The sequence below is a fragment of the Sturnira hondurensis genome, unplaced genomic scaffold (assembly GCF_014824575.4).
Source record: "Sturnira hondurensis isolate 20B ecotype Veracruz unplaced genomic scaffold, ASM1482457v3 Scaffold0025376, whole genome shotgun sequence".
Taxonomy (NCBI): Eukaryota; Metazoa; Chordata; class Mammalia; order Chiroptera; family Phyllostomidae; genus Sturnira; species Sturnira hondurensis.
The window spans coordinates 404,753-430,499 of record NW_028098007.1 but is presented as its reverse complement, the minus strand read 5'-3'; the positions used below and the strand labels follow the sequence as shown (position 1 = coordinate 430,499).

Genomic DNA, 25,747 nt, shown 5'->3' with positions numbered 1-25,747 from the left:
GCAGCTCTCCTCCCGCTCCTCCCACGCAGGCGGATCCATGCCGGGTTTTGCGGCGGAATCCAAGAGTGCTGGTCCTCTCTCTCTCTCTCTCAGCAGTTCTCTGTAGAGAGAGATGATGGTGCTGCAGGAACTGTGGGCTGCGCTCCCCAGTCCCTCCGGGGCTGCCGTGGCCTGCTGCTTAGTGGCCGCGATGGTGGCCCTTCGCTGGTCCAGTGGCCGGATGGCGCGGGGTGCGGCCGCCCGGGCGCGACAGAAACAGCAAACAGCCCTAGAAAGCATGGACAAGGCGGCGCAGCGCTTCCGGCTCCAGGTGACTGATGGGGTCGGGGTCCTGGGGCGCAAGCTGGGACTACCCCCACCATCACTTTAAGCTGCTCCGATGCACGCGTAGGGGCATGTGACCGGCAGCGCAGGTGTGTGGGCAGCGCAGGTTTTATAACTTTCGGAACCTGTTTTTGCCCAAATGCATTCAGTGCTCTTTCTGAGCCAGGTGGGGGCAAAGGGGAGGAAGGGAAACGAAAGAGAGAGGTTAGGTCTTAGAAGGCCATCTGCACTGGGTCAAAGGAGGAGCTTTGGCCCTGGTCGGGTGGGTCGGTTGGTTGGAGCGAAATTCGGTGGACAAAAAGGTTACAAGTTGAATTCCGGTCAGGGCACACACCTAAAGCTGTAGGTTCGAACTTTTCGGAGCGCGTACAGGAGGCAATCTATCGGTGTTTCTCTTCCTCTCTTCCTTCCCCCTTCTCTTCCTCCCTCTCTCCCTTTCTCTACAAATCACTCATAAAGGTCAGTGGCTATTAGACCGCTAAAACTCTGGCATGAGAATCAATAGGATGCTAGGGTTAGGACTTTGAAATCACGGAGTGGTTGTGATACAGGGTGCAGCCAAGGGGGGGGGGGGCCAGAAAAGATTTGGAATGGTGTCCAGAACGCAAAGTGTACAGAAATATTGGAGGAAATATTAGGAAGTCCTCACCCCCCCCCCCAAGGTGTCAGTTGGGGGAAGGGATGAATGGAGCAGGGCCATTGAGAGCTGTTTTGCATAGCAACAGTTTTGTAGCTAACCTCTGGAATGGCATTTAACATATCTATAACCTTTAACTGGTTTCATAGATATGTTAAATAGCTGTGGCCAAGTTTTGGGCCAGGGAGAAGGGAGTGGCTGCTACCCAGGCTAGAATTGGGAGCTGCTTCTCAGAGAGGACTCTGCTTGAGAGCCATGTGGCTTTAGCAGAGTGGGGGAACCAGGCTAGAATTGAGAATTGGGAGCTGCTTTTCTCAGAGAGTGCCTGCTTGAGAGCCATGTGGCTTTAGCAGAGTGGCTAACCAGGCTGGAACTGGGGCTGCTTCTGGGAGAGAGTGCCTGCGAGAGAGCCATGTGGCTTTAGCAGAGTGAGGACCCCCTCTTGGCCAGATGAGGGGAAGAGCCACGCTATTTAGAAAGATGTAGACCCCTGTAGCCATTAGGAGGGAGAGCCATGCGGTTTCAGCAGAGTGCAGACCCCCTCTTGGCCAGGTGGAAGAGAAAACCACGCAACTTTGCCAGAATGGAGATCCCTGCGGCCAGGTGAAGAAGAAAGACGCGGCTTTGGTAGAAGAGGCCCACACGGCTTTGGCGTGCTCCCTTTGGCTGAGTAGCCTGGAAAGCAGGAGAGACTTTGACTAGAACTTGGTACAAAGAACTCTTGCCGGTGAAAGGTGCCGCATGACTTTGGATTAATTGGAGATCCTGCCTGGACAGGCAGGCGACACAGCTCACGTGCCAGCGGCCTGGGAGAAAAACGGACGTGTGCTCTTTTCCTGATTTACGGTACCCGGAGTTGGGACAGTGGGAGAAGGGAGCGCTGTGTGTGTGTGTGTAGGTGTATATCCTTAAAGACTTTAATATTTTAAGGAAGGCATTAGGCCTAAATAGCATTAAATAAACATTTTGTTTCCTTTTCACAAATCTCTGGCATTGAGAGATGTGTTTCCAATTGGCGGCGGACAGAAGGACCTTAAGATTTTAGTATATTGTCCTTGGGAGGGGCCCCTGTTTTCTGCAGCAGTTTTTGGCATCCCTCGGTGGGCCAAGTACTGCCTCCCCCTCGGACCCCTTGTTCGGTAACAGTTGCCCAGGGAATCCGGAGAGCTTACAGTTCAAACTCTGTGCATGAGGAGCCTAAGAGGGGCCAGAGAGGGTTTTGCCCCAATGAGCCGGGCTAGAATGGAAGTCTCCCCAGCTCCTTCGCTCAGGTTGTCATGGCCAACTCCTGACAAGCCCCTTTTATGAGCAGGTTTAGTTCCAGACCTTCCCTGGGTGATCTGTCAGCAAGGTTTTCTCCTTCTAGATCAGTTCAGTGTGTGTATGGGCCAGAGGAGGGTCCCAGAAGAGGAGGCTTTTTCCCCAGTTATGTGAAGCACTAGACCTAGTTAGAAATCAAAAATGCTAAATTGTGGTAGTTGTTGTGTGTGCTGAGGGAGACTTGCTATGAGTGTTTGTGAGGGCATGTGTTTTGATGGGATTCCTGTCTGACAGGTAGGAAGGTCCAGGTGGCAGAGACAACAGGAGGTAGAAGGGTGTGCCTAGGTGGGAGACTGGGAGGGAGTCACAGAAAATGACCCTTAACAGATACTCAGATGCAGCAAGTGATTTTTGAGTTGGGGTTGAGATGGAACTCGAACCTAGATGCCCATTGGGACTATCCAGCCTCATTCCACTGGAGAGGTATTAGGAAAGGAAACTGAACCTTAGATGGCAGCCAGACCCAGGGTGTGGCCTTGACTGTGGTGAGGTTTTGACTAGATGTAATGGGATGAATTTACTCCATACCATTCCTGTGCTAGGAATGGGCTAGCATAGATCTTATTTATTTATTTATTTATTTTTATTTTTAAAAGATTTTATTTATTTATCTTTAGAGGGGAAGGAGAGAGGGAGAGAAACATCAATGTATGGTTGCCTCTTGTGTGTTCCCTGCTGGGAACTGGCCTGCAACCCAGGCATGTGCCCTGACCGGGAACCGAACCGTGATCCTCTGGTTCACAGAGGCCTGTGCTCAATCCACTGAGCCACAGCAGCCGGGGCCTTATTTATTTATTTATTGGAATAGAAATGTGTCTGGTTCTAGCCTCTACTCATCCAGCTGGCTGAAAAGTCCACCATCAGTCAATTTTTACGGTTCCCTCTGCCCTGATTGGGAGGCCCTGGTGTTCAATCCAGACTGGCCATATCCCCTACTTGAGCACAGGTTCTCTCCGCTGTGCAGTTCTCCTTCTCTGCCTGAATTCCTAGGTGCCCCACTTGGGGATCTGCTCAGCTGCTCCCAAGGCATCAGGTCTTTCTGTGCAGCCCGCCTAGTTCTGCCCTTCCAAATTCTGCAGTGAGACAGCTGTAGGAATCCACCCACAGTTGCTGCCTGCAGAACTCCCTTTCCAGGTGCAAAAAGCCCACCTGCTGACAGGAGTGTGGGGTGGTAGAAGGGTGGGTCTTCCCTCCCTTCAACTCCAAGCATCAGTATCTAGTTTCCTTCTGGAACCACCACCTTTCATTAATTTTAAGAATGGAATCCTTCAGGGCAGAAATTTTGACTCTGAAATACAAAGAGCTGTTTACACACCCGCCTGGGGCAAGAGAGCTTGGCCTTAGAACCGCAAAGCCTGGCTCTTCCAGGAGGGGAAGCCAAGAAATTTTCTTTCGGTTTTGCTAAGACTGGATAAAAAGGGAGAGTTACCTCAGGAGTCTCACTGTTTTGAACGAGGAGCAAAGGGGTGGGATCTTGATGACAATAGTTTTGTAGGCCTTGGGAGCAGGTAGGAGGTAGGCTGAACTGGACACCAGCCTGAACCTCCCTGACTCTAAGGCTCCCTCTGCTTGCCTCAGGAGTCACTGGATGACTGGGAGGTGTGGGCTTTAAAGCTGTCTTAGCAGCCTTTCTTCTGGGGCTTTCTCTGCCTGGCCATGAATATAGCAAGGGGCACCATGGGAAGCAGGCCTCTGAGCAGACGCTGGGAGATTACAGCAGCTTGTAATACAGCTCCTGCCTAATAGACTCCACACGAAGCTTGATGGGAGCCTAGAAAGCTCCTGTATTCTCCCCTCATGTGTTGAAGGAGGGGAGAATCCTAAGCATTGCCTGAATCATCACAAAACAGTTGTCTTCTCTTTAGATCTAGAACAACTGTAGAGCAAGGTGTGTTTCTAGTTAACTCTCTGTTGACCGTTGGAGCTTAACAACCTGTAACAACTCTTGTCTGTTTTCCCCACCCTGCTTCCTAAATGAGTTTTGATATCCTTTCTAGATTGAGGAGATTGATAAAATTACAATGGACTTTAACCTAGACGTAATGGGGAGGGCCTGTGGGAGGAGCTAGGGATTATGGGAGGAGCTCTGCACTGTTTGTCACTGGATGTCCCTGTGAGGAACAACCTTATGTTTATAACAGTTCTATGGTTGCAACAGCCCCTCCCTTTCACTTCCACCGTGTCTTTATTAAGTCTCTCCTCCACCTTTGTTTGGTTCAGTGTGCGCATATGGTTTGTCAATTCTGCACACACTGGATTGCAATCCTTTCTTTTTCCTGAATAAACTCTTTTTTGGTAATGAGATACCTAGTTGAAACATCAATGTATGGTTGCCTCTTGTGTGTTCCCTGCTGGGAACTGGCCTGCAACCCAGGCATGTGCCCTGACCGGGAACCGAACCGTGATCCTCTGGTTCACAGAGGCCTGTGCTCAATCCACTGAGCCACAGCAGCCGGGGCCTTATTTATTTATTTATTGGAATAGAAATGTGTCTGGTTCTAGCCTCTACTCATCCAGCTGGCTGAAAAGTCCACCATCAGTCAATTTTTACGGTTCCCTCTGCCCTGATTGGGAGGCCCTGGTGTTCAATCCAGACTGGCCATATCCCCTACTTGAGCACAGGTTCTCTCCGCTGTGCAGTTCTCCTTCTCTGCCTGAATTCCTAGGTGCCCCACTTGGGGATCTGCCCTGTACCTGCCTTCCCACAAGCATTCCCCCCGCCTCCACCTTAGCTCACGTCCGAGGGTCGTACATATAAGTTCTTTGGCTTCTCCATTTCCTATACTACTCTTATCCTCCCCCTGTCTATTTTGTACCTACTGTCTATACTTCTTATTCCCTGTACCTTTCTCCCACTCTACCCCTCCCCTCCTCACAGATTACCCTCCATGTGATCTCCATTTCTGTCATTTTGTTTCTGTTTTACTTGTTTGCTTAGTTTGTTTTTGTTTTTCCAGTCTATAAGAGGGAGTACTATTAATAGAATATTATGGCTGGGGGAGATATCACAGAACAACTGCTCATGCTTCTGTGCCTTTGCATTTGTAGTTTTTGCATTTGTAGGCTCAGTGCCCTTTCCCCACATTTGTTCCAACCTGTTTTGTCAAAATCCTACTGTTCTTACAAATGTTACTTCCTTCAATTGGATCTGACCTATAGTTCCATCTCTTGGCCTTCTCCAAACCCACCTTGAACCTGATTCAGTAGATGAATTGAAGGACGGTATAGTTTTCGTTGAGACCAGTGTCAGTAGCATATATGATCAAATGGAAGAGATATCTTTGTTAAGTATATTTTGTTTATTATGCTGTTATAGTTGTCCCATTTTTTCCTTCCCTTTATACCCCTTTGCCCTGTACCTGCCTTCCCACAAGCATTCCCCCCGCCTCCACCTTAGCTCACGTCCGAGGGTCGTACATATAAGTTCTTTGGCTTCTCCATTTCCTATACTACTCTTATCCTCCCCCTGTCTATTTTGTACCTACTGTCTATACTTCTTATTCCCTGTACCTTTCTCCCACTCTACCCCTCCCCTCCTCACAGATTACCCTCCATGTGATCTCCATTTCTGTCATTTTGTTTCTGTTTTACTTGTTTGCTTAGTTTGTTTTTGTTTTAGGTTTAGTTGATGGTTGTGAGTTTGTTGTCATTATACTGTTCATATTTTTTATCATCTTCTTTTTCTTACATAAGTCCCTTTAACATTTCATGTAATGAGGACTTGGTGATGGTGAGCCACTTGCTTGGCTCTCTGCTAACTTTCAGTCACTTGCCCTGCTACTGACAATCAAATTGGGCCCTTCTGGTGCTGATTCCCAGGTGGGGGTGGGTTTGTGTGTGTACTAGGACCCCTGTGGGTCTCTCCAATGAACTCTCCTATGAGGCTTGGAATTTCTCTCTCTACTACAAACCCCACAGGTTTTTACAGCCAGAGGTTTTTGAGGCTCTTTTCCCTACACCAGAACCCTGGGTAGCATGGTCTCTCTCACCCCACAGTTGTCTCTCCTGGTTTATCCACATGCAAATGTCGGACTGCCTGGTCCTCCAGCCACTGCCTTGCCACAAGTCCTCTCCACCCCTCCTGCCTGTTTCCACCCCTGTTACTGGTCTGAATGAATATTTCTTCTTGAATTCTTTAATTGTTGGACTTCTATACAGTTTGATTTTCTGGCAATTCTGGTTATTTTTTGTTTTTAAATTTGTTGTCCTTCTTTTGGTTGTGTGAAGAGGCAAAGTGTATCTATCTATGCCTCCATCTTGGACGGAAGAGATATCTTGAAATAGAACAAAAGTGATTTTTAAAAAATCAAGAGGGAAAATGAAAAAGACACAGAGGACAATCCAGGATACCTGAAATTAGGACAGTAGATGTTTCAAAAGGAGGAAAACAGATGGGGGAGTGATGATGACTTATTAATGTAGAAATGCCCAAATCTGTAGCGAATTTTTATGAGTTTTTTTTTCAACAAACATATGCTGGGGAGCAAAGTGTCAGTTGCTCCAGAGCAGTGATTTACCACCTTTTTCATCTCATTGCATACATAAACTTGTTACTAAAATTCTGTGGCACAATAAAAAATATATATATTTGCCTAGCTGACAAAAAATAGGTATAATTTTGGTTGACTTACAAAAAAAAGTAATAATTACCTACCTTTTTGCACCATAGTGGCTCTTTTAAAAACACAGGTGCCTATACTTGTATATAAGGATTTTTTTTTAAATTTAAAAGAAAATTACTGATTTTGGAACTTCTGGGTCAAGATGGAGGCTTAGGTAAACACACCTCACCTCTGTACACAACTATAGCAAAAAATATAGCTACACTGCAAAACAAGTGTCACCCAGAATTGTCAGAAAATCGAGCTGTGTGGAAGTCTGACAACCAAGGATTGAAAGAAACCACATGTTCCAGATGGGTAGGAGGGGCAAAGATGCAGAGAGGTGCAGAGACGGGAACAGGAGGTCCCACATCGAAGTGTGGTGGATAAAAATTGCAAGGGATACCTTGGGAGCTAAGGATCCCAGCCCCAGTCCAGACTTCATGGTTCAGGGGCCCAGCACTAGGAGATAAAGTCCCCATAATTTCTGGCTATAAAAACCAGTGGTGGTTGGGGTGGTAAAAGAAACTGTATCTTCTTAAAGGGCTCAAAGCTGGACTTAGGACTCACACAGACCCACCCTCTCTGGGATTCATCACCAGGGCCATAGCTGGAGGGGCACCATGGCACATGGGGAGAAAATGGAGTGCGAGTGGGGAGACAGCTTCCTCCTCTGCAAAACTCTGGAGGCCAGGCAGTGGCATTGTCTCCTCTGTGAACTCTCACCCACACAGAGCAACAGAGTGGTGACATGGGCTGCCCAACCCTGGCATTAACTAAGGCTCTGCTCTACACAACGTAACAGGTGCCCTAAGACAGGGAGTCAAAGCAGCTCTACCTAATAACAGAAACAAACACAGGGAGGTTGTCAAAGTGAAGAGACAAAGAAAAATATGGCCCAAATGAAAGAACAGACCAAAACTCCAGAAAAAGAACTAAATGAAGTGGAGATAAGCAAACTGTCAGATGCACAGTTCAAAACACTGGTTATCAGGATGCTCCAGGAACTCACTGCATACTTCACTGCCATAAAAAAGACCCAGGAAGAAATGAAGGTTGCAAAATCTACAGGGAACCAACAGTGGAGGGATGAATTCAAGAATCAAATCAATGATTTGGAACACAAGAAAGGAAAAAGCATTCAATCAGAACAACAGAGAGAAAAAAATAATTCAAAAAAACAAGGATAGGTTTAGGAACTTCTGGGACATCTTTGAATGTACCAACATCTGAATCATAGGGGTGCCAGAGGAGAAGAGGAAGAGCAAGAAATCGAAAACTTATTTGAAAAAAAAAATGAAAGGAAACTTCCCTAATTTGGTGAAGGAAATAGACATACAAGTCCAGGAAGCACAGAGTCCCAAACCAGATGGACGCAAAGAGGACCACACCAAGACACATCATAATTAAAATGCCAAAGGTTAAAGATAAAGAGAGAATCTTAAAAGCAGCAGGAGAAAGGCAGAGAGTTACCTACAGAGGAGTTCCCATAAGACTGTCAGCTGATTTCTTAAAAGAAACTTTGCAGGTTAGAAGGGACTGGGAAGAAGTATTCAAAGTCATGAAAGGCAAGGACATACAACCTAGATTACTCTATCCAGCAAAGCTAACGTCTAGAATTGAAGGGCAGACAAAGTGCTTCCCAGACAAGGGCAAAACTAAAGGAGTTCATCATCACCAAGACATTATTATATGAAATACTGAAAGGGAATTATTTAAGAAAAAGAAGGTCAAAACAATGAGCATTAAAATGTCAATCAAATCACAGTGATCAATAATCGAATCCCAATAACAAACTAAGCAAACAAGCAGAACAGGTACAGAATCATAAATATGGAGATCATTTGGAGGGTTGTCAGTTGGGAGGAGGAAGGGGGAAAATGGAGGGAAAGGTACCAGGATTAAGAAGCACAAATTGGTAGGTACAAAATAGACCTAGGGGATGCTGAGAACAGTGTAGATAATGAAGTAGCCAAAGAACTTATATACATGACCCATGGACATGAACTAAATGGGGGGGATTGCTGGAGGGAATGGGGTACCAGGTGGAGGGGGGGAAAGGGGAAAAATTGGGACAACTGTAATACCATAATAAAAAAATGTATTTAAAAATGTATTGATTTGAGAGAGGGAGAGAAACATTGATTTGTTGTTCTACTTATTTATGCATTCATTGGTTGATTCTTGTATGTACTCTGACCGGGGATTGAACCCACAAACTTGGAGAATCAGAGGATGCTCTAACTAACTAAGGTACCGGGCCAGGGCTATAAGAATTTCTGGTACCAAGAATTAACCAATCAGATACAACCTTGTCATGTGATGTGACCAATAAGATGCAACTCTTATATAGGTCATTGTATGACCTATATATTTATAGTTCAAGATAGGGCATTCACACAGGATGGCTATTACTGTGTTGGCTGTTGTCATTTTTAAATTTGACAGTCTAAGGGAAAAGAGTTAGTGCTTCTGACTAAATAGTCAAGTATTGTGTGTTTTAAAAATTCTTGTGACAGACTGATGGAAAATTGCTGCTCCAGAGAATAAGTTTTGTAGGTCCTTTTATGCATTTGAAATTAAGGAGGGGACATAAGGATGGTTGGAGAAAGCAAGTCAGGGATTGGATTACAGGACAGTTGTAAGATTGTGTGCTCTCTTGAGGGTTAATTCTCCCTTATAGTGGTATTACTTCTGGTATTTCAAAGGAGTGTTAACCTGGATGCACAAGAACAATGCACAGGCTGGCCTGCAACCTTTCACCAAGGAAGTTGTGTAGGCCTGAGGAATGACTACACACCATCACCTGCCCACTTAGGAATTTATGATCAGCTCACCCTCTGAGGTTCTGTTCCACAGAATCCTTTTTTGGGGGGGTCTACAGATTCAGTGGTAGCTATAGTATCCTTCCCTTGAAAAGTGTGTGTATTAGAGTGGCCAAACACTCAGTTTGAAGTTATCTGTACACTTTCCTGCATTCTCCATACAAAGTTAGTTTTCCCCAAGTCTTCTGGAGGTACAGACTTCCTTCTGGTGTCTTGTGGAAGAAAATGTCTCAGCTTCCTGATAACTAGTTGAAGACTTTAAAGTAGTTGCTAGCAGCGGCGTCATCAACTTTCAGCATGGAAGAACATTAGGAAAGAATTAAAAATTTATACCGAGAACTGAGGAGAGCTTGCTGTTAGCTTGTAGTTGAAGTGCACAGGGACTTTGTGGCACCTTGTTAGCCAGGCAGGAAATGGCAGCGACCAGATGGTCGGTGGTAATTACCCCAGTGTTGGGCCTTCTGGTGATTTTTACTTTCTTTGCCATACTGTTAGGCATTTAAAAAACAAAACAGAACAAAACAAAGCAAAACAATGATCACTTATTTATATAATGGGGGGAAGCAATCTTGCTATTTTCATTGTGAGGTGAGAAAGGCAAGGTGTAGTACTGTGTATATAGTATGATCCGTTTGTGCAAAAGTAGGAGTATAGGTCAACAATTATATACATTGTGAGTTTTTCATAAACTTTTTTTTCCTGTAAGGTTTCATCAGAAACTGTTAACTTGGGGTCCCCCCTGCCACATTCCCCCAAGAAGAGGGACTGGGTAGGGTGGTTCCAGAGTTGGGGGAATGTTCACTTTTCATTTTGTGTATATTTTTAAAAAGATTTTATTTGTTGATTTTTAGAGAGAGGGAATGGGAGGGAGAGAAACACCACAACTCTAGTGGTGTTTCTGTCGAGTGCACGCACTGGTGATCTGGCCCACAACCCAGGCGTGTGCCCTGACTGGGAATTGTACAGGCGATCCTTTGGTTCGCAGGCCAGAGTTCAATCCATTGAGCCACACGAGCCAGGGATCATTTTGTATATTAAAAAAAAAAAAAAAAAAACAGCCAGGGAAGAGCTAAGTGCTACATCATCGTGATGTGCTAGCGTAATGTCTTGGATTTGAACTAATAAAGCTGTTATACCAACAGCTTTAAGCCTTTGGTATAACAGCTTATACTTGTTTTGGTACAAGTTCTTCCAAAGAACTTAAGCCTTTGGAATGAAGTTAAGCTCAGTTGGGTCAGACTGGGTAGAGGATCAGAAGGCCACTGGGCAGGTAGAGGGCCTGGAGAGGAGACCACCAGAAAGAATGACTTCTCCCAACATCAGAGAGGGAAGAAGAGGTACCCAGAGGGAACCCCAAGGAACCTCTGTCTGTCTCTACTGTCTGGCTCCTTTTCATCCTTCAAATCACAGCTGAGATGTCACCCACTGGGAGAGGCCTGCCCATGCTATCTGAATCAGTTCTCTGCTTATTTCTGCCACAGCACTTTTCTTTCTTACACTTGCTGTGGTCTGTTCATTACTTACTAATTAATTTGTTCCCTTGAATGTAAGCTCTCTGAAAGCAGAGAATTGCCTGTCTTGGTTATTTCTTAAACTCATAGTCCGTAGCATAGTCCTTGACACATAGTGGATGCTCAGAAAATGTTTGTTGACTGACTGAATAAATGACAGAAATAGCTGAAAGGCAGGAGGAAAATCAGGGAGGGTCGTGTCTCCAGGCCCAGGGGAATCTCCAGGGAGACGTGGAACAAAAAACAAACAAACAAAAAAAAAACAAGGTCAGGTTTGTGCTGGATTTGGCAACAAGTAGGCCCCGGGAGACCTTGATGAACAGGAGACAATAGAGGTAAGAATGGGTGGCTGTGACTCAGATCTCCTCTAGCCTAGTCTTTTAATCAGCCCAGTACCCTTGAGGAGGAAGTAGCTGGGTATTTGCTGGTAGAGGCTGATCCCAGGGACTCTGGGAGCCTTGAAACCCAGCCATGAGGTATCTGATCAAATGTCTTTCCTTCAGAGAGCTCTTCCCTGACCACCCTTCGCCTGCTGCCCATTTCCTGTACCCGGTTTTATTTTCTTTATATTATTAATCACTGTCCAAAATTCTTATTTGTGTACTTATTAATAATCTGCTCACTCTTAATCTACACCTTGTGTAAACCTCCGAAAGCATGGATACGCCTATTTTGTTCACAGCTATAACCCCATGCTTAGTGTGGTACCTGGTACAGAGTAAGCATCATATCTGTGGAATGAATGAAAAAAATTCTCTTTTGTTTGTGGCTTTCAGCTGCAGCCTAATCACCCAGGGTGGGTGCTTCTTTTTTAAACTTTTCCTTGTTAGTGGTTGAGTGGTCAGGTGCCGGTGGACAGCCAGTGGGCAGCCCGTGCTAGGTGGGCAGAGAACTGTAGTTTGCCTGTGTGGTCCCAAGCAAGGCACTTCCCCGCTCTGAGCCTCAGTTTCCTTACTGTACAAAGGGCATGGTAGTAGATTTAATCAAACCATAGAGCATACCAGCACGGTGCCTGGCACACAGTGGGCAGCCATCGCTGCTGGTGCTTTGCAGTGGTTCCGGGGTTTCCTTCTGGAGCCAGGGCAGTGAGATTCTCTTTGTAATGTGCAAATGCTGAATATCCCCTCAAGGCACAAGTTTCCATTTCTCTGAGATAAATATCCTGCGATTGAGTTGCTGGGATGTGCAATAATTGCATGTTTTGTTATTGTTTATTTTTTGAAATTATCACACTGTTTTCTAGAGCAACTATTCCATTTTGTATCACCGCCGCCAGTGGTGCAGGGGTGACAGGTTTCTCCATCCTCACCAGTACTTAGGACTGTTCTTGTATATTCCATTTAAAGTGTTCTGGTATGTGTGTCATAATATCTCAGTGATTTTAATGTTTTCCTCTGCTTGTTTGCCATCTGTATATTCTCTTCAATGAAATGCCTGTTCATGTCTTTTGTCTATTTTGCGACTGGAGTGTTTGTTTTCACTGTTGCCTTTTGAGGGTTTTTGTACATTCAGATACTACCCCTTGGTTGGATATGGGGTTTGCAAATATTTCCCTCCAGTGTACACTTTGTCATTTCATCTTTCACAGAGCCTAGGTTTTTTATTTCAATTAATTCTAACATTTAAAAAATTAGCCTGAGCATGGCTTCTCCCTGGGTATCCCCTCTAGGAAACTTTGTGAAGAGACAATGTCCGTACTGTCCAAGGTGGCGAGGGCTTGCCCTGGCTTCATCACAGCCTCAGATTTGTGGGTGGGCATGTCTGTGATGGATTGGCATGTGACAGTGAGCATCTGCTCAGTTGGTGTGGGGACATGAGGATGTGGACCACAGGTGTGCGCTGCAGGCATGTGGGGCCTGTAAGGATTCGGGGACTGATCTGAGGTGTCTCCCCAGAACCCTGACCTGGACTCAGAAGCACTGCTGGCCCTGACCTTGCCTCAGCTGGTGCAGAAGTTGAACAAGGGGGAGCTGTCTCCAGAGGCTGTACTCTTCACCTACCTGGGAAAGGTAAGGCCAACCAGGGCGAGGCAGTGATCTTTTTTCAGTCGCTTTCCTGCACAGGCTGTGGGGAAAACCTGGCCTGGAGTTTATCCTGCTGAGGGCCTTGGCGGTAACACAGTGCCAGGGGCTGCTGGGGTGGGAGGGAGCCAGAGCTGCAGATGTGTGAGTGTTTGTATGTGAGAGAGAGAAGAGAGAGGCACACACACATACACAGAGACAGAGAGAGACAGAAAGAGAGAAACAGAGAGACTGATTCTGTGTGTGGGGGGAGGAGAAGGACACTGAGCATGTTGTCTTAGCTAGAAACCTGGCTTTCAGCCCAGATTTCACTGTCCCTCCTGTCCCCACCCCGTTGGTCACCAAGTCTAGTCTGTTCTTTTTCTATAGCTCTCTCTAGTCCACCCCCCTTATCCGCACCTGCCTTCAGCCACCTTGGTTCTCCACCACTATCTCCCTTCATGATCAAGTGCCAGCCTCCTGGCCAGATTCCCTTTCAGGTCTCCAGTTCCTCAGTCTCTACCCTTCTGTTTCCCCTCTGTCTCCAGCATCCTCTCTGGCCAAGGCCTTCTGGAGCTTGGGGCATCAGGAGCTTGGGGCAAGCTCCCACACAAGCCAGCTACTGCTCAGCTGCTGGCAGTTCCCTGGCACCTAGGGCCTGCATGCTCTGTGCTGGCTCGTGTGGGGTTCCTTTATTCTAGAAGGCTCTTTTCCCTCTTTTGTCCTGCTTGGTGCAACAGGTGCCTCTGGCTGAGCCTTCAGGGCTTAGAGAAGGAATCTCCTCTTTCATGAAGTCTCCCTTACCCTCCTCCTCTCCCAGCCTGAGATAGCACATTTTCTCATCGCCTTATAGGACCTGCCTTGTTTTTCTCTCTCCCATGTCAAATGTGAGTTTTGTGGGGGGGGGGGGGGGGGGGCNGGGGGGGGGGGGGGGGGGGCAGAGCTTGTCTTATTTGTCTTTGCACTTCAGTGCTGGATGGTATGTCTTTCATATCGAAAGTGCTCAACAAAAATGTCTGAAATAATGTTATGAGTGTGACTTGTACATGACTTCTTGAAAGAGATCACAGGAAAGCATTCTGATTGTAAATTGGCCTCCTACCTTCCTTCCTTCAGTAGCCTGGAGACAGATTTCATGAGCCTGAGTCTGATAACAGGACCTACACGCATTTTCTCAGGTGTTTCACAGGAACCAGAGTATTTACTGAAAGCTGTACCTCATTCTTCCCTGGCCTTTCCTCCCTTAGGGCCCTGTTGAGTGTGGTGTGAGAGCTTTAGTGTGGTGTGGCCAAGCTCCCAACCCCTTTTCTGTGAGTCAGTCACTCCTCTGAGTGACTTGATTATCTGATTCAGCAGTTCCTGGTAGAGAGCACAGTTCCTGGGGCAGATGTGGGCCAGGCCTAGGACAAATAAGAGTGGGCTGGGCTCTGGGAGGCTGGAGCCTGGGTCTGGCCCTGCTCAGTGCTGACTCTGAGTGTGGTCTGAGGTGGGGATCTGCCCCTGTCTGACTCCTGTCTGCCTCCTCACTGGGCAGAGGTGTGACTTGAAGGGGGAGGGGTGTGGCCAAGGGTCATCCTCCTCCCAACTCATTCCTTTTGGGGGCTTCTGATGCCAGTGCCTTTATCCTTTGAGTGCCCTGGCCCTGGGACTACTCTCTCTCTTCCACTTGAGGTTGAAGACCAGAGACAGCCAGGGTGCAGCTGGGGCCATATTTCCCCAGTGAGGTGGGTGCTGGGTCCTAGATTATCTGATGTGCTCTGGGCCACGTTGCTGACTACCCTTTCCCTGGGTATACTTTAAAAGCCTGATTTTATGTTATGTATATTTTACCACAATTTGTTAGCTTGTTTTTTTTTTTTTTTTAAGCTAGCCTCACTCTGCCTTGTGTCCATTTCTCCCTCCCTTAGGCCTGGGAAGTGAACAAAGGGACCAATTGCATGACCACCTACTTGGCAGACTGTGAGACTCAGCTGTCCCAGGCCCCAAGGCAGGGCCTGCTCTATGGTGTTCCTGTGAGCCTCAAGGAGTGCTTCAGCTACCAGGTGTGCCCTGCCTCAGTATCAGGCCTCAACTTCCCTCATCCCTGCCAGCCAGCTCTGTGGCCTGGGTTACCCTGGGCCCTCAAAAAGTAATGGGTCCAGAGGCCTTGCGTGGGCACCATGGTGTGCCTTGCCTTGGCCTGTGAGAGGGTGGTGGGAAAGGACCCTGTGCTGCCGAAGGGCCCTGACTCATCAGCCATGTCCCTCTCGGTGCCCCTCTTTCCTTCTAGGGCCAGGACTCGACCCTGGGCTTGAGCATGAATGAGGGGGTGCCAGCAGAGTGTGACAGTGTGGTGGTGCAGGTGCTGAAGCTGCAGGGTGCTGTGCCCTTCGTGCATACCAACGTCCCCCAGTCCATGTTCAGGTTGGGTCTCGGGCATGGTGTGAAGGCAGGGTCACCTGTGCTGGTGTGACATGGCTGACCCATTCCTGCTTCCTCCAGCTATGACTGCAGCAACCCCCTCTTCGGCCAGACCACAAACCCATGGAACTGCTGCAAGAGCCCAGGTGGCTCCTCGGGGGGTGAAGGGGCCCTCATTGCAGCTGGAGGCTCCCTCCTGGGCTTGGGCACTGACATCGGGGGCAGCATCCGCTTTCCCTCCTCCTTCTGTGGCATCTGCGGCCTCAAGCCCACAGCGAACCGCCTCAGGTTTGGTGTAGGGGGTGGTGGAGGAGGCTTCTGGGACCCTTGCTGTGTGACCTTGGCCTAGCTTCCCACCTCTCTGGGCTGCAGGCAGGGGTTCTCTAACTGAGGATTTTCTGGGAGGGAGTGTCACAACACAACTGGCCCTGAGTTGCTGTATGGGTGTGTAGTAGGGCAGAGGTTGGCTCCTTCCTGTTTCCAACATCTTGTGTTTCTTATCCAGCAAGATTGGCCTGAAGAGCTCTGTCTATGGACTGGTGGCAGGTAAGGTCTGCGGTTCTCGTAGTGCTCTGGGTCAGGAGGATGGGAGGGGTTCTGCCCATCCACTTCTGCCCCCGCCTCTCCTGGGGGCAGAGTTTGCCACCTCCCCTCCCCTCCCGCCCCACCCCCATCCACTCTAGGTCTAAGTTCCTACCTCCTTGTCTCTGCCCACACTTGAGCCCTTACTTGGACACTACCCCAGAGTCCATTGGGGCCAAGTGATCTCTCTTCCCTCCCCTCCCCACCTGACAGTACAGGTCTCAGTTGGCCCCATGGCCCGGGATGTGGAGAGCCTGGCACTGTGCCTGCGAGCACTGCTATGTGAGGACATGTTCCGCTTGGACCCCATGGTGCCCCCACTGCCCTTCAAGGAGGAGGTGAGCAGGGGTAGGGGTGGACACAGAAGTGGGTTCAGTATCACTGGAGCCCAGAGAGCAGCCTTCAGGCAGGAGGGGCAGGCTGTGGAGGCCCTGTCTCCTGAAAACCACCCCCAGCAAGCTGTCGGAGACCAGGATCAGCTGCTGCTTCCAAGATAGCCACCAGATGGAACCCTTACCTGCATTTAGAAACTGCAAATTGGCAGCTAGGAACCTCTGCTGAGGACAGGCTCTGCCTTCTAGCTCCAGCCTCTGCTGCTGCCACTGAGAAACTACTTCCCAGCACCGAGAACAACTTGGGACAGAATTCCTGTGCCTGCTCTGTGTGACACCTTGTGTCCATATCCCCAGCCCTCACTGTGATGCTTGGCACATGGGCTTAGTGAGTTAAGGACAGCTAGAGGCAGAGCTGTCTCCTTGCCAGAGAAAGCTGGGATCTGTGGACCGACTTGCATGCTGGCTCCCCAAAATACCACCAAAACAGCCTGTTGATCGGACCAAGCCGAGTTCATTAATTCTATAGTGAGAGAGAACATTACCTCAACACAACCTTAGTAGCAACAGGACGGGCAGGGGAGAGGGGGTGGTGGAGGATGGGTGGAGCGGCGGGATGTTTGTTGAGATTTTAAAGCCTAGGGGTTTGTAAGGATCATGTTATAATAATAGTTTAGGATTGGTGGACACAGCAAGGTGAGGATGTTTGAGGTGAGGGAATTAAGGAGTTTTAGAGGATAAATTTATTTGATATTTTTATTAAAAGAGTGGATGGGGTTTTCAAGAGTGAAAAATAAAATTATTTGTACTTTACATACAAAACATTCAGGAGTCGTCAAGGTAAATGGATGTAGGCAGTGGATAGTAAAGTCACGTTCACGTGTAGAGTAAGCTGCACTTGTCCCTCACCCAGCCCAGCTTGCCTTGAAGAGGCCGAGGGCCCTGGACAGGAGAGTGAGCTTCGGTGTTTCTTGGCAGATGGGAAGTCTGGGCTGATGGGTGAGCTCCCCGGCCACAGCAGAGAAGGACGTTCTAGCTGAACCCAGTGGTTTACGACGCCCTCCCTGAAAGGGAGGAGAGGTGGAAATGAGGTCCTTGTCCTGAGGTCTGGAACAATTTATCATGGAGTCAGGACTCATATTCTTGAAACGGGCAGTGCAGAGCCTCAGCTCAGGAGACAGGATGGCTGGGTTCCAAACTCGGTATTGTCACTCTGCATCCGGGGGCCTTGGGACAGTTTCAGCCCCACTGTGAGCCTATCTCCTTACCTAGATCTGAAGTCTTAGTTTCCTGATGTGGAAATCTGCCTGCTTGCTCTGCCCACCTGTGGAGCCATCATGAGGGTATATTGTGAGGGTATATTGTGAAAGGGACTGGCCTTCCTGGAGGTCAGTTTTCATCGGATCCAGGCCACAGTCTGGCAGCTGTGTTGGCTGAGTAGCTTCCCATCTTTGGGAGCCTTGCCTTGGCTCCTGACTCAACTCTGACTCTTGGGTTTTTGTCCCCAGGTCTATGCAAGCTCTCGGCCCCTGCGTGTGGGGTATTATGAGACAGACAACTATACCATGCCCACCCCGGCCATGAAGCGGGCTCTGCTGGAGACCAAGCAGAGACTAGAGGCTGCTGGCCACACGGTATGGCTGCAGGAGCCCAGAAGTCCTGGCATGGCCTTTTTTCAGGGAAGCCTTCCTGGCACCCATGGCTGCCATCCCTTCCTTGCATCCTTGCACCCCGATTGTTTTGTGATTGGGGATGGGAACTGTGTCCCTGTGGCATCAGTATATAGAGGGCTAATCAGGAGTGTTGGGGTAAGTGATTAATGGTGAACCGACCTGGGCTAGGGGTGTGTAGGCGTGGCACTGGGAGGACTTCATCAACCACAGACAGTGGTGCGCCGCTGTCCGCACGTTCCCAGGGCCCCGAGATGGTTGGCCAGTGGGTTTTGGTCTGCTCGTCTCGGGCAAGTTTATGTGTGCCTCCAGGGAGTTCATGGGCCAGTAAGGCTACCTTCGTGTCTCCAGTGAGAGCTCCTCTGTGGCAGAGTTGGTCCAGTCCCTCCTCAAGGCCACTTTGGCAGCATGGGGATGGTGAGACCCAAGAGTTTCTAGATTTGGAGGTCTTCCGCCTTTCAATCCCTGCAGCTGATTCCCTTCCTGCCAAGGAACATACAGTATGCCCTGGAGACCCTGTCGATAGGTGCGATATTCGGCGATGGTGGCAGCAGCATCCTACAGAACTTGTGAGTGCTGATGGGCTTCGAGGTCTGTGGTAGAATCAGGACGTGGGTAGACTCGGGGAGAGCAGCAGGGTGCTTTGACCCCCAAGGATGGGCCACCTGGGGAAAGACTGGGGACAGGCCTCAGCTGAACACAAAGGAGGACTAGGCATTCTGGGCAGGGACCACACTGCATCTCCAACTGCAGGTTAAGCCTGGAGACACCTTACCAGGGAGACTAGAAAGGTGTCAGTGCAAGGGGAGGCTGGACTGAGCATCTGTGGCCTGGCCCTGAGTTGAGCTCTTTGGGAGGCGGAAGATGAAGGGATTGGAGACCAGTGGTTACTGAGTCTGGCGAGGAGGGAGGTAGCTGAGTAGGAAAAAAAAAGGCGGGGGGTGGAGAATGCAGTGGGTAGGGGTAAGCCAGGAGGGAAGTCTGGGGTGGGAATGCCTAGACTGGACCCTTTGTCTCCCAGCAAAGGTGATTTGGTGGACCCCTGCTTGGGGCACCTGATATTGATTCTGAAGCTGCCTGAGTGGCTTAAAGGACTGCTGGCTTTCCTGCTGAGGCCTCTGGTGAGGGCACAGGGAGTGGAAGGGGTGGGGTGTGTGAGAGGGAGTGTTGAGGCTCTTCCCCCTTCTCCTTAGCGTCTCTTAGTTTGGGCAGGCATGGTCTCTTCTCTTCAGCTCCTACCAACTCCTCTCCTCCCATTCCCTGTAATCTTTAATTAGCCTGAATGCTACAAGGGGTGTCATCTGGAGATGTGAGGGGATCGACTGAGGGAGAAGACATGGGTGGGTTGGCCTGCAGGAAACTGTTGTCAGCACTTGGCCCAAAGCTGAGTCACTGACCCTGTGTCTGCCCTTTTGCAGTTCCCAAGGTTGGCAGCCTTTCTCAGTGGCATGAAGTCTCGGTAAGAATATTTCCCAGCCCAGATATCTGCCTCTCTCTTCCCCTGACCTGGGTTTCTGACAGGAAAGAAGGTGGGAAGTAGCTTCTGAGGCTGAAAGTGGCCCAGATAGGGTAGTAAGTGTGTTACTCAGTATTTCCAACTTGACTAAGTGCTGAGGACGGGAGCTCTTTGTCCCCAACACTATTCAAGTTGGAGATATCAAATTAAAGAGTCTATTATATAGTCCCTCTGTGGCCTTCAGATGGGATCTTAAAGTTCCCGTTGCAAAGTTTAGGTCTGGCTGGAAAGCAAGGGCCTGAGGGAGATAACAGGTTGTGGGTGGTGGAGAGAAGGTTGGCCTGTCTGGGCATGGGTGGAAAGGGCCAGGAAGGAGTTGCTGTGGGGCTGGGAAAGGGGGATACTGAGCACCTGGGAGAGATGCTGCTCCTAGCAATCTGAAACGCACTGAGCTGCACAGTCTTATTTGCCCCCTAGTGTCTTGAGCAGGAAAATCAGGGCATAAGCTGCTCCATTTTCAGGCCCTGACATCCTGTGGACTTGCTCCTTCTCCCATCACCAAGCATTTAGGACCTTTGACAGCTCTGTCTTCTGCTAAGTAGCTAGGAATCAGGCCTGGTCTGCTGTGGAGTCACTAGTGACCCAGCCTAAGTCCCTTTTGGGCCCTCATTTTCTCAGCAGGACAGTAGGGATTTGAACTTCTGCCCTGCACTACCTCCCTCACAGAGCTCCCATACTGTTGAGATGGGTCCCTGCAGGAGTGAGACCTGGGAGGTGTTAGAGTAGGGTTCTTTTTTTTTTTTTAAGATTTTATTTCTTTATCTTAGAGGGGAAGGGAAGGAGAGAGAGAGAGAGAGAGAAATATCAATGTATGGTTGACTCTCATTCATCCCCTGCCAGGAACCGGGACCCGGGAACTGGCCTACAACCCAGGCATGTGCCCTGACTGGGAATAGAACTGCAATCGTGTGGTTCACAGGCCCACGCTCAATCCACTGAGCTACACCAGCCAGGGAAAGAGTAGGGTTCTGATATTGCTAATCCCCATGGCTGTGGACTTCACAGCTGATGACCTTTCTCTCTCTGCCAGGTCCGCTGAAAAGCTCTGGGAACTGCATCACGAGATTGAGGTGAGGCCAGAGCTCCTAGATAGACTAGAGCGGGGTGAGGATGGGGGTGGACAGTAGAATTGCCCACCTGCCAGGAGAATCTCCTGGAATGTCCTGTCATTCCTTCTTTCCCTCCCAGGCCTGGCCTGCTTGGGCCGTGCTCTCTGACCCCCACTTTCCCAAATGCGCATCCTTGGGGGTTGGGTCAGCCTAAGGCTCCTATTCTAGATACCTCTTCACCCCTCTTTGCCATCCTGGCAGGGTCCACAGTTTGTGTAGGAGGAGGAGAAATTGATTCCCCCTGAAAATAGCCATGCCTGTGTGCCCTAAGGACCTCCATCTTGCTGTGGCTCAGTTTACATCCCTGGGCAGGTGCTGGGGCCAGAGTCACCCCAGCCATACAGTGCCTGTATTGGAGAGTTCATGTGAGGGGCTGGGTCTGAGTGCTCCACCTGTGCCTGTCCCCTCCCCAGACGTACCGCAACTCTGTGATTGCCCAGTGGAGAGCGATGGACTTGGATGTGCTGCTCACCCCCATGCTGGGCCCTGCTATGGACTTGAATGCCCCAGGCATGGCCTCAGGTGAGGCCTGCTGCCCCCCTGTGCCCTGACACCTCTACCCACCCCTTCTCTTCTATGAGTTCAGCCCTGTGTCTGGTGGGGCCACTGGGAAGTAGGAGAGGATCCCTGGGGGAGAACCTGGCTCTGGAGGGGCTCATAGTCTGGCTGGCTGGAGAGGCGGGAATCTTGTGGGATGCCCTGGGAAGGAATGAGCTCCTTTTCTCCCCACTATTCAAGTTGGAGATCTTGAGTTACAGAGTGTGTGGTTTGGGGAGGTGCTATTTGAAGTCCAGGTGGAATTTAGATAAGCCAAGAAAATGGGAACAACATTCCACATTCCAGGTGGTGGCTTCGTCACTCACTCGAGTGTCAGCCCTGGGAGAGAGCCTTTCCCTGTCTCTCCCCTGTGGAGACCAGATGCCATTTCACAAGGTGGGAGGCTAAGGCACAGACAGGACAGTTGGCACTGAAAGTCACTAAGCTGCTCCAGCCACTTGTGCTGTGTCTTAGGGGCCGTCAGCTACACTGTACTCTACAACTGCCTGGACTTCCCAGCGGGGGTGGTGCCTGTCACCACAGTGACCATTGAGGATGAGGCCCAGATGGAACATTACAGGGGCTACTTTGGAGACCTCTGGGACAAAGTGCTGTGGAAGGTGAGGTCACAGACTGGGCTGGCCAACTCTGGGTCTCTCTTCCCCTGGACTCACCTATACCCTAACTCTAGCTGCTGTGGAGGAAACAGTATAAGCACACAGAATCTTTGCCTCTCTTTTTTTAATGTAAGACCCCGAAAGACTGCAGCCTGGCCCTGCTGTGCTGCTCCTCCTGTCCAGCTGGGGTGCTTTCTGGACCTGGGGTGGGATCCCACCTCTCTACCTCCCATCCTGATCCCTGTGTCCCTTGCAGGCCATGAAGAAGAGTGTGGGGCTGCCTGTGGCTGTGCAGTGCGTGGCTCTACCTTGGCAAGAAGAGCTGTGTCTGAGATTCATGCGGGAGGTGGAGCGACTGATGACCCCTGAAAAGCGGTCATTCTGACTGCTGCCTGTCCAGCTGCCTCCAGAGGACCCAGCCTGGTCAGGGCACAGCTGCCACCCTTCAAGGAAATATTTACCTGGGGACACAGGCTTCCTTCCCTTTACCTCTCCATGAAGCGAAGACTCTCTCAGTCTGGACCTTGCTCCCCTGCCTGGTCCCCAGTCTTTGCCCTCACCCCCTCCACATGTGGCAGCCAATGGGTATAACATGGGCAAAAGCCCACTAAGATTAAAAAAATGGTTTCTATCTTGTGTACTTCCTGGCCATCCTTGTTAGGGCACAGGGTTGGAGACTTGGCCTTCTAGAGCCTGCCTCCAGCCATGTCAGTATCCGCCTCCCAAACCTCCCCTGGTTCCCATCACATACAGGATGGACACAGGCTTCTCAGAGTGGGTGTTGCAGACCCAGCACTTCAGCCTCCTCCTCCCCGCACCCTGCCTTAGACTGAGTCCTACTTTGTTAGAGACATTGCCTTTTGCTGCTTCCTTTTTTTCTTCTTCCATCTGCTGAGGATGCCCTTGCAGCTCCTCTACCTTTAAATACTTTGGGGCCTGCTCAGATCCCTCTTTCCCCAGGAGGCTTTCCCTCCCTCCACTGAGCCTTGGAGTAGGTGGCCCGTTTCCCTCAGCCTGCCCCAGGTATTGGGCATCTGTGTGTGTGTGTGTGGGGGGGGGGGGGCGCTACCTCTCGTAGCGCACTGGTTCTCCTTGACGGCAGGGACCCAACTGTGCATCTTTGTCCCCAGTGGCCAGCACAGGGCTGGGCACAAAAGAGCAAGGAGTGGAGTGCTGACCCTGAGCTGGTACTGTTGGAGAGAAGGATCCACAGGCCTGGGGAGGTGAGCATCAGACAAGACAGGCTGTTAGAGTGCTCACAGGGCTGGCCAAGGACTACATTGGTCTGAGAAGGCTTCCTGAATGAGGAGGACCTCTGTTGAGTCTGGAAGGTTCCCAGAGACTGAGATAGGGGAGGAGGAACATCCCAGGGAGAGGAAATAACAGTATGCCCAAAGGTCAGGGTGAGTTTGGTAGAGGGAAGCATGTTAAATGGGCACAGGAGAAGCAGTGAGGATGTAGGTGGGGCCAGGCCAGGGTGAACCTTCGGGGCCAGTTCAGGAATTTGAATCCTGTCTCAAGGGCAATGGGGAGCTCGAATGATCACACAAGTGCAGCAAGGAGCGTAGACTGGATGGACGGAGGCTGGGCAATGGTCAGGAGGTTGTTCCTTTATCCTAATCACCTAGGCCTGAGCTAGGGAGGTGGTCCAGGTGCAGAGAGAGAGAGGCGGTTTGGAAATTGGCATTTGAGATGCAAGTGAGCTGTCTCAACTCAGTCTGCCAGGTTACCTCTCACTGCACTCCGTTGCCTGGCAGGTGGAAGATTCGTTCGCTGGTGATAGACTTCTTGGCCCCACCAGCAGGGCCGTTTCACTCCTCCCTGGTCCCAGCCCTGAGTCCCCTGCCTTTCTGAGCCTGAGCATTCCAGCAGGGTGGGCCCCAGGTTCCTAGCTGGCCTACTTCAAACTCTTTTCAGATCTAGCTGCTTTCCTTTGCTGTCATGATGTTTCTGCTCCCCCAGGGTGCAGAACCAGTGGCACCAACATTCTCTGCCAAGGGCACTCCTGCCTTGGTGGCCCCAGTCTCAGAGCAGGTGTGAGGCCCTATACCCTGGTGCTGACTAAAAGGCCCAACCCACATGAACACCTTGATGGGGATGACCCAGAAGTTGTGGCACTCTGCCCTGGTTCCTCATAACTGCTGTCATTTTGCCTCGTATGATGCCATGAAACTACCTGCAATCTGCCCAGTTTTCTCTTTTTGGTTACTGACATCCTTGTGCTTCCAGATATGAGGCTTCAGTGGAGGGTGACTCTCCTTCATTCCTTCACTGGTTCAGTGATTGGCCCTTGGAGCCTCAGTATGGTCACACCCACCCTGTGCTTAGTGGTGCTGAGTTCAACCAGGCCTGGCTCCTGTCCTTGGGTTCCTGGGGTCGTGGGGGGGTGGGGGTGGACATTGACACAAGCACGTCCGTTCCTCAGGTGATGAGGACTTGGGGAAAGGGCAATAAGGGGTCAAATGCTGCTGAAAGGTGGCAGAGGTGGTCATTGCAGAAGGACCATTTCCACTCCTACTCCCTAATCCAAGTCACCTGCCTCTCCTGGACACTGCAGTAACCTAATTTGGGTTCCTCCTTCCATCGTCACCTGTCCCCCAACCAATTTTCCATATAGTAGCCGGAGTGACTCCTTAGAAGTGTGTATCAGATTGAGTCACTTCTCTCTTTAAAATTTTCCAATGGCTTCTCATCCTACCAAGAATAAAATTCTGTGTCCCACAGGGCCCCGTGTAAAGGGGGCCTTGCCCACCTCTTCAGCCTCACTTTGGGTGTCTCTTCCTCTCGTTCATCATGCTCCAGCCACACGAGCACCTTAAGCTAATCCATGCATCACAGCCTCGGTGTTAGCTGTCCTTGTGCTTGGAAGACTTGCCTCCAATGTCACCTCTCCTGGTCACCCTCTGGTTAAACAGCTTCTCTGACACTTTGTACTGTATAGCATTATCACTGTCTGGATCATATGATTTTTTTTTTGAACCCAAACATGCTTCTTGAGAGCTGAGCTTTGTCTTGCTCATTACCATTCTTGGCATGTGGAATGGTGCTTATAAGGTGCTCAATTCTATGAACATTAAGGGAGAATCTACAAGGGACCAGGCTCTGTACTGGGCGCTGGGACTGCAGTGATGAATGAGACAGACAAGGTTCTTGTCCTCTTGGAGCACACATCCTGAAGGATGCTCGCTGAGAGACAGGAGGAAGGGAGATGGTTTGTGTTAGTGAAGACCTTAACTGTTTCATGCATGGAGTAATGAGGTGATTCTTGATCAGGTTAAAAGGGGGTGGATGTATTGACATTTACCAAGAACTTACTATGACCTATTTATCTTTTGGGCAATGAATAGTCATGCCATTTAATCCACTTACTAACTGAATTATAGGCATCTTCCCATTTTATAGAAAGGTGACATACCTTGCCCAAGGTCCTACTGCTAGAAGTGAGGGAATTAGAATAGGAAACTGGGTCAGTCTATGTCAGCCTTTGCAGTGAGCTCTTCCTGGTGTCCCACGATGCTGAGGCACCGAGGAGTGACAGCATCGCCAGCCCCTTCCCTTCTGATCACAGGTCCAGTGGCACCAAGACCCTCTAAGTCATGTGGCTGCTGCCTGTTTTCAACTTTCCCTCCTTTCCTGGGTCCAGTGCCACAGCTTCTTGCCTGGCCTTCCCCATCACCAGACTAGTAACAAATTGTCCCTCATATAGCAGTTGGATGACCTTTTAAAAAAGTTTTTTTTTTAAAAATCAGACATGATGCTCAATTTA

The 25,747-nt window shown here is 49.7% G+C and overlaps 1 protein-coding gene across 1 annotated transcript; it reads left to right on the top strand.

The window, feature by feature from the left end:
• Positions 1-24,715, top strand: FAAH (fatty acid amide hydrolase). The gene is made up of 15 exons (XM_037039475.1): positions 1-310; positions 13,114-13,227; positions 15,126-15,260; positions 15,488-15,621; positions 15,700-15,906; positions 16,124-16,164; positions 16,414-16,538; positions 18,041-18,166; positions 18,674-18,771; positions 19,224-19,323; positions 19,621-19,661; positions 20,749-20,788; positions 21,241-21,349; positions 21,839-21,984; positions 22,238-24,715. The coding sequence occupies exons 1-15, from the start codon at positions 113-115 to the stop codon at positions 22,364-22,366; spliced, it is 1,743 nt and encodes a 580-aa protein (XP_036895370.1). The 5' UTR covers positions 1-112; the 3' UTR covers positions 22,367-24,715.
• The last annotated feature ends 1,032 nt before the right edge of the window (positions 24,716-25,747 follow it).

Bases quoted from the DNA above. Each gene is read 5' to 3' on its own strand.
- FAAH (XM_037039475.1), top strand. From the start codon at position 113: ATGATGGTGCTGCAGGAACTGTGGGCTGCGCTCCCCAGTCCCTCCGGG. The intron at 13,228-15,125 runs GTAAGGCCAACC...TCCCTCCCTTAG, and splicing joins TCTTCACCTACCTGGGAAAG to GCCTGGGAAGTGAACAAAGG. The intron at 15,261-15,487 runs GTGTGCCCTGCC...CTTTCCTTCTAG, and splicing joins AGGAGTGCTTCAGCTACCAG to GGCCAGGACTCGACCCTGGG.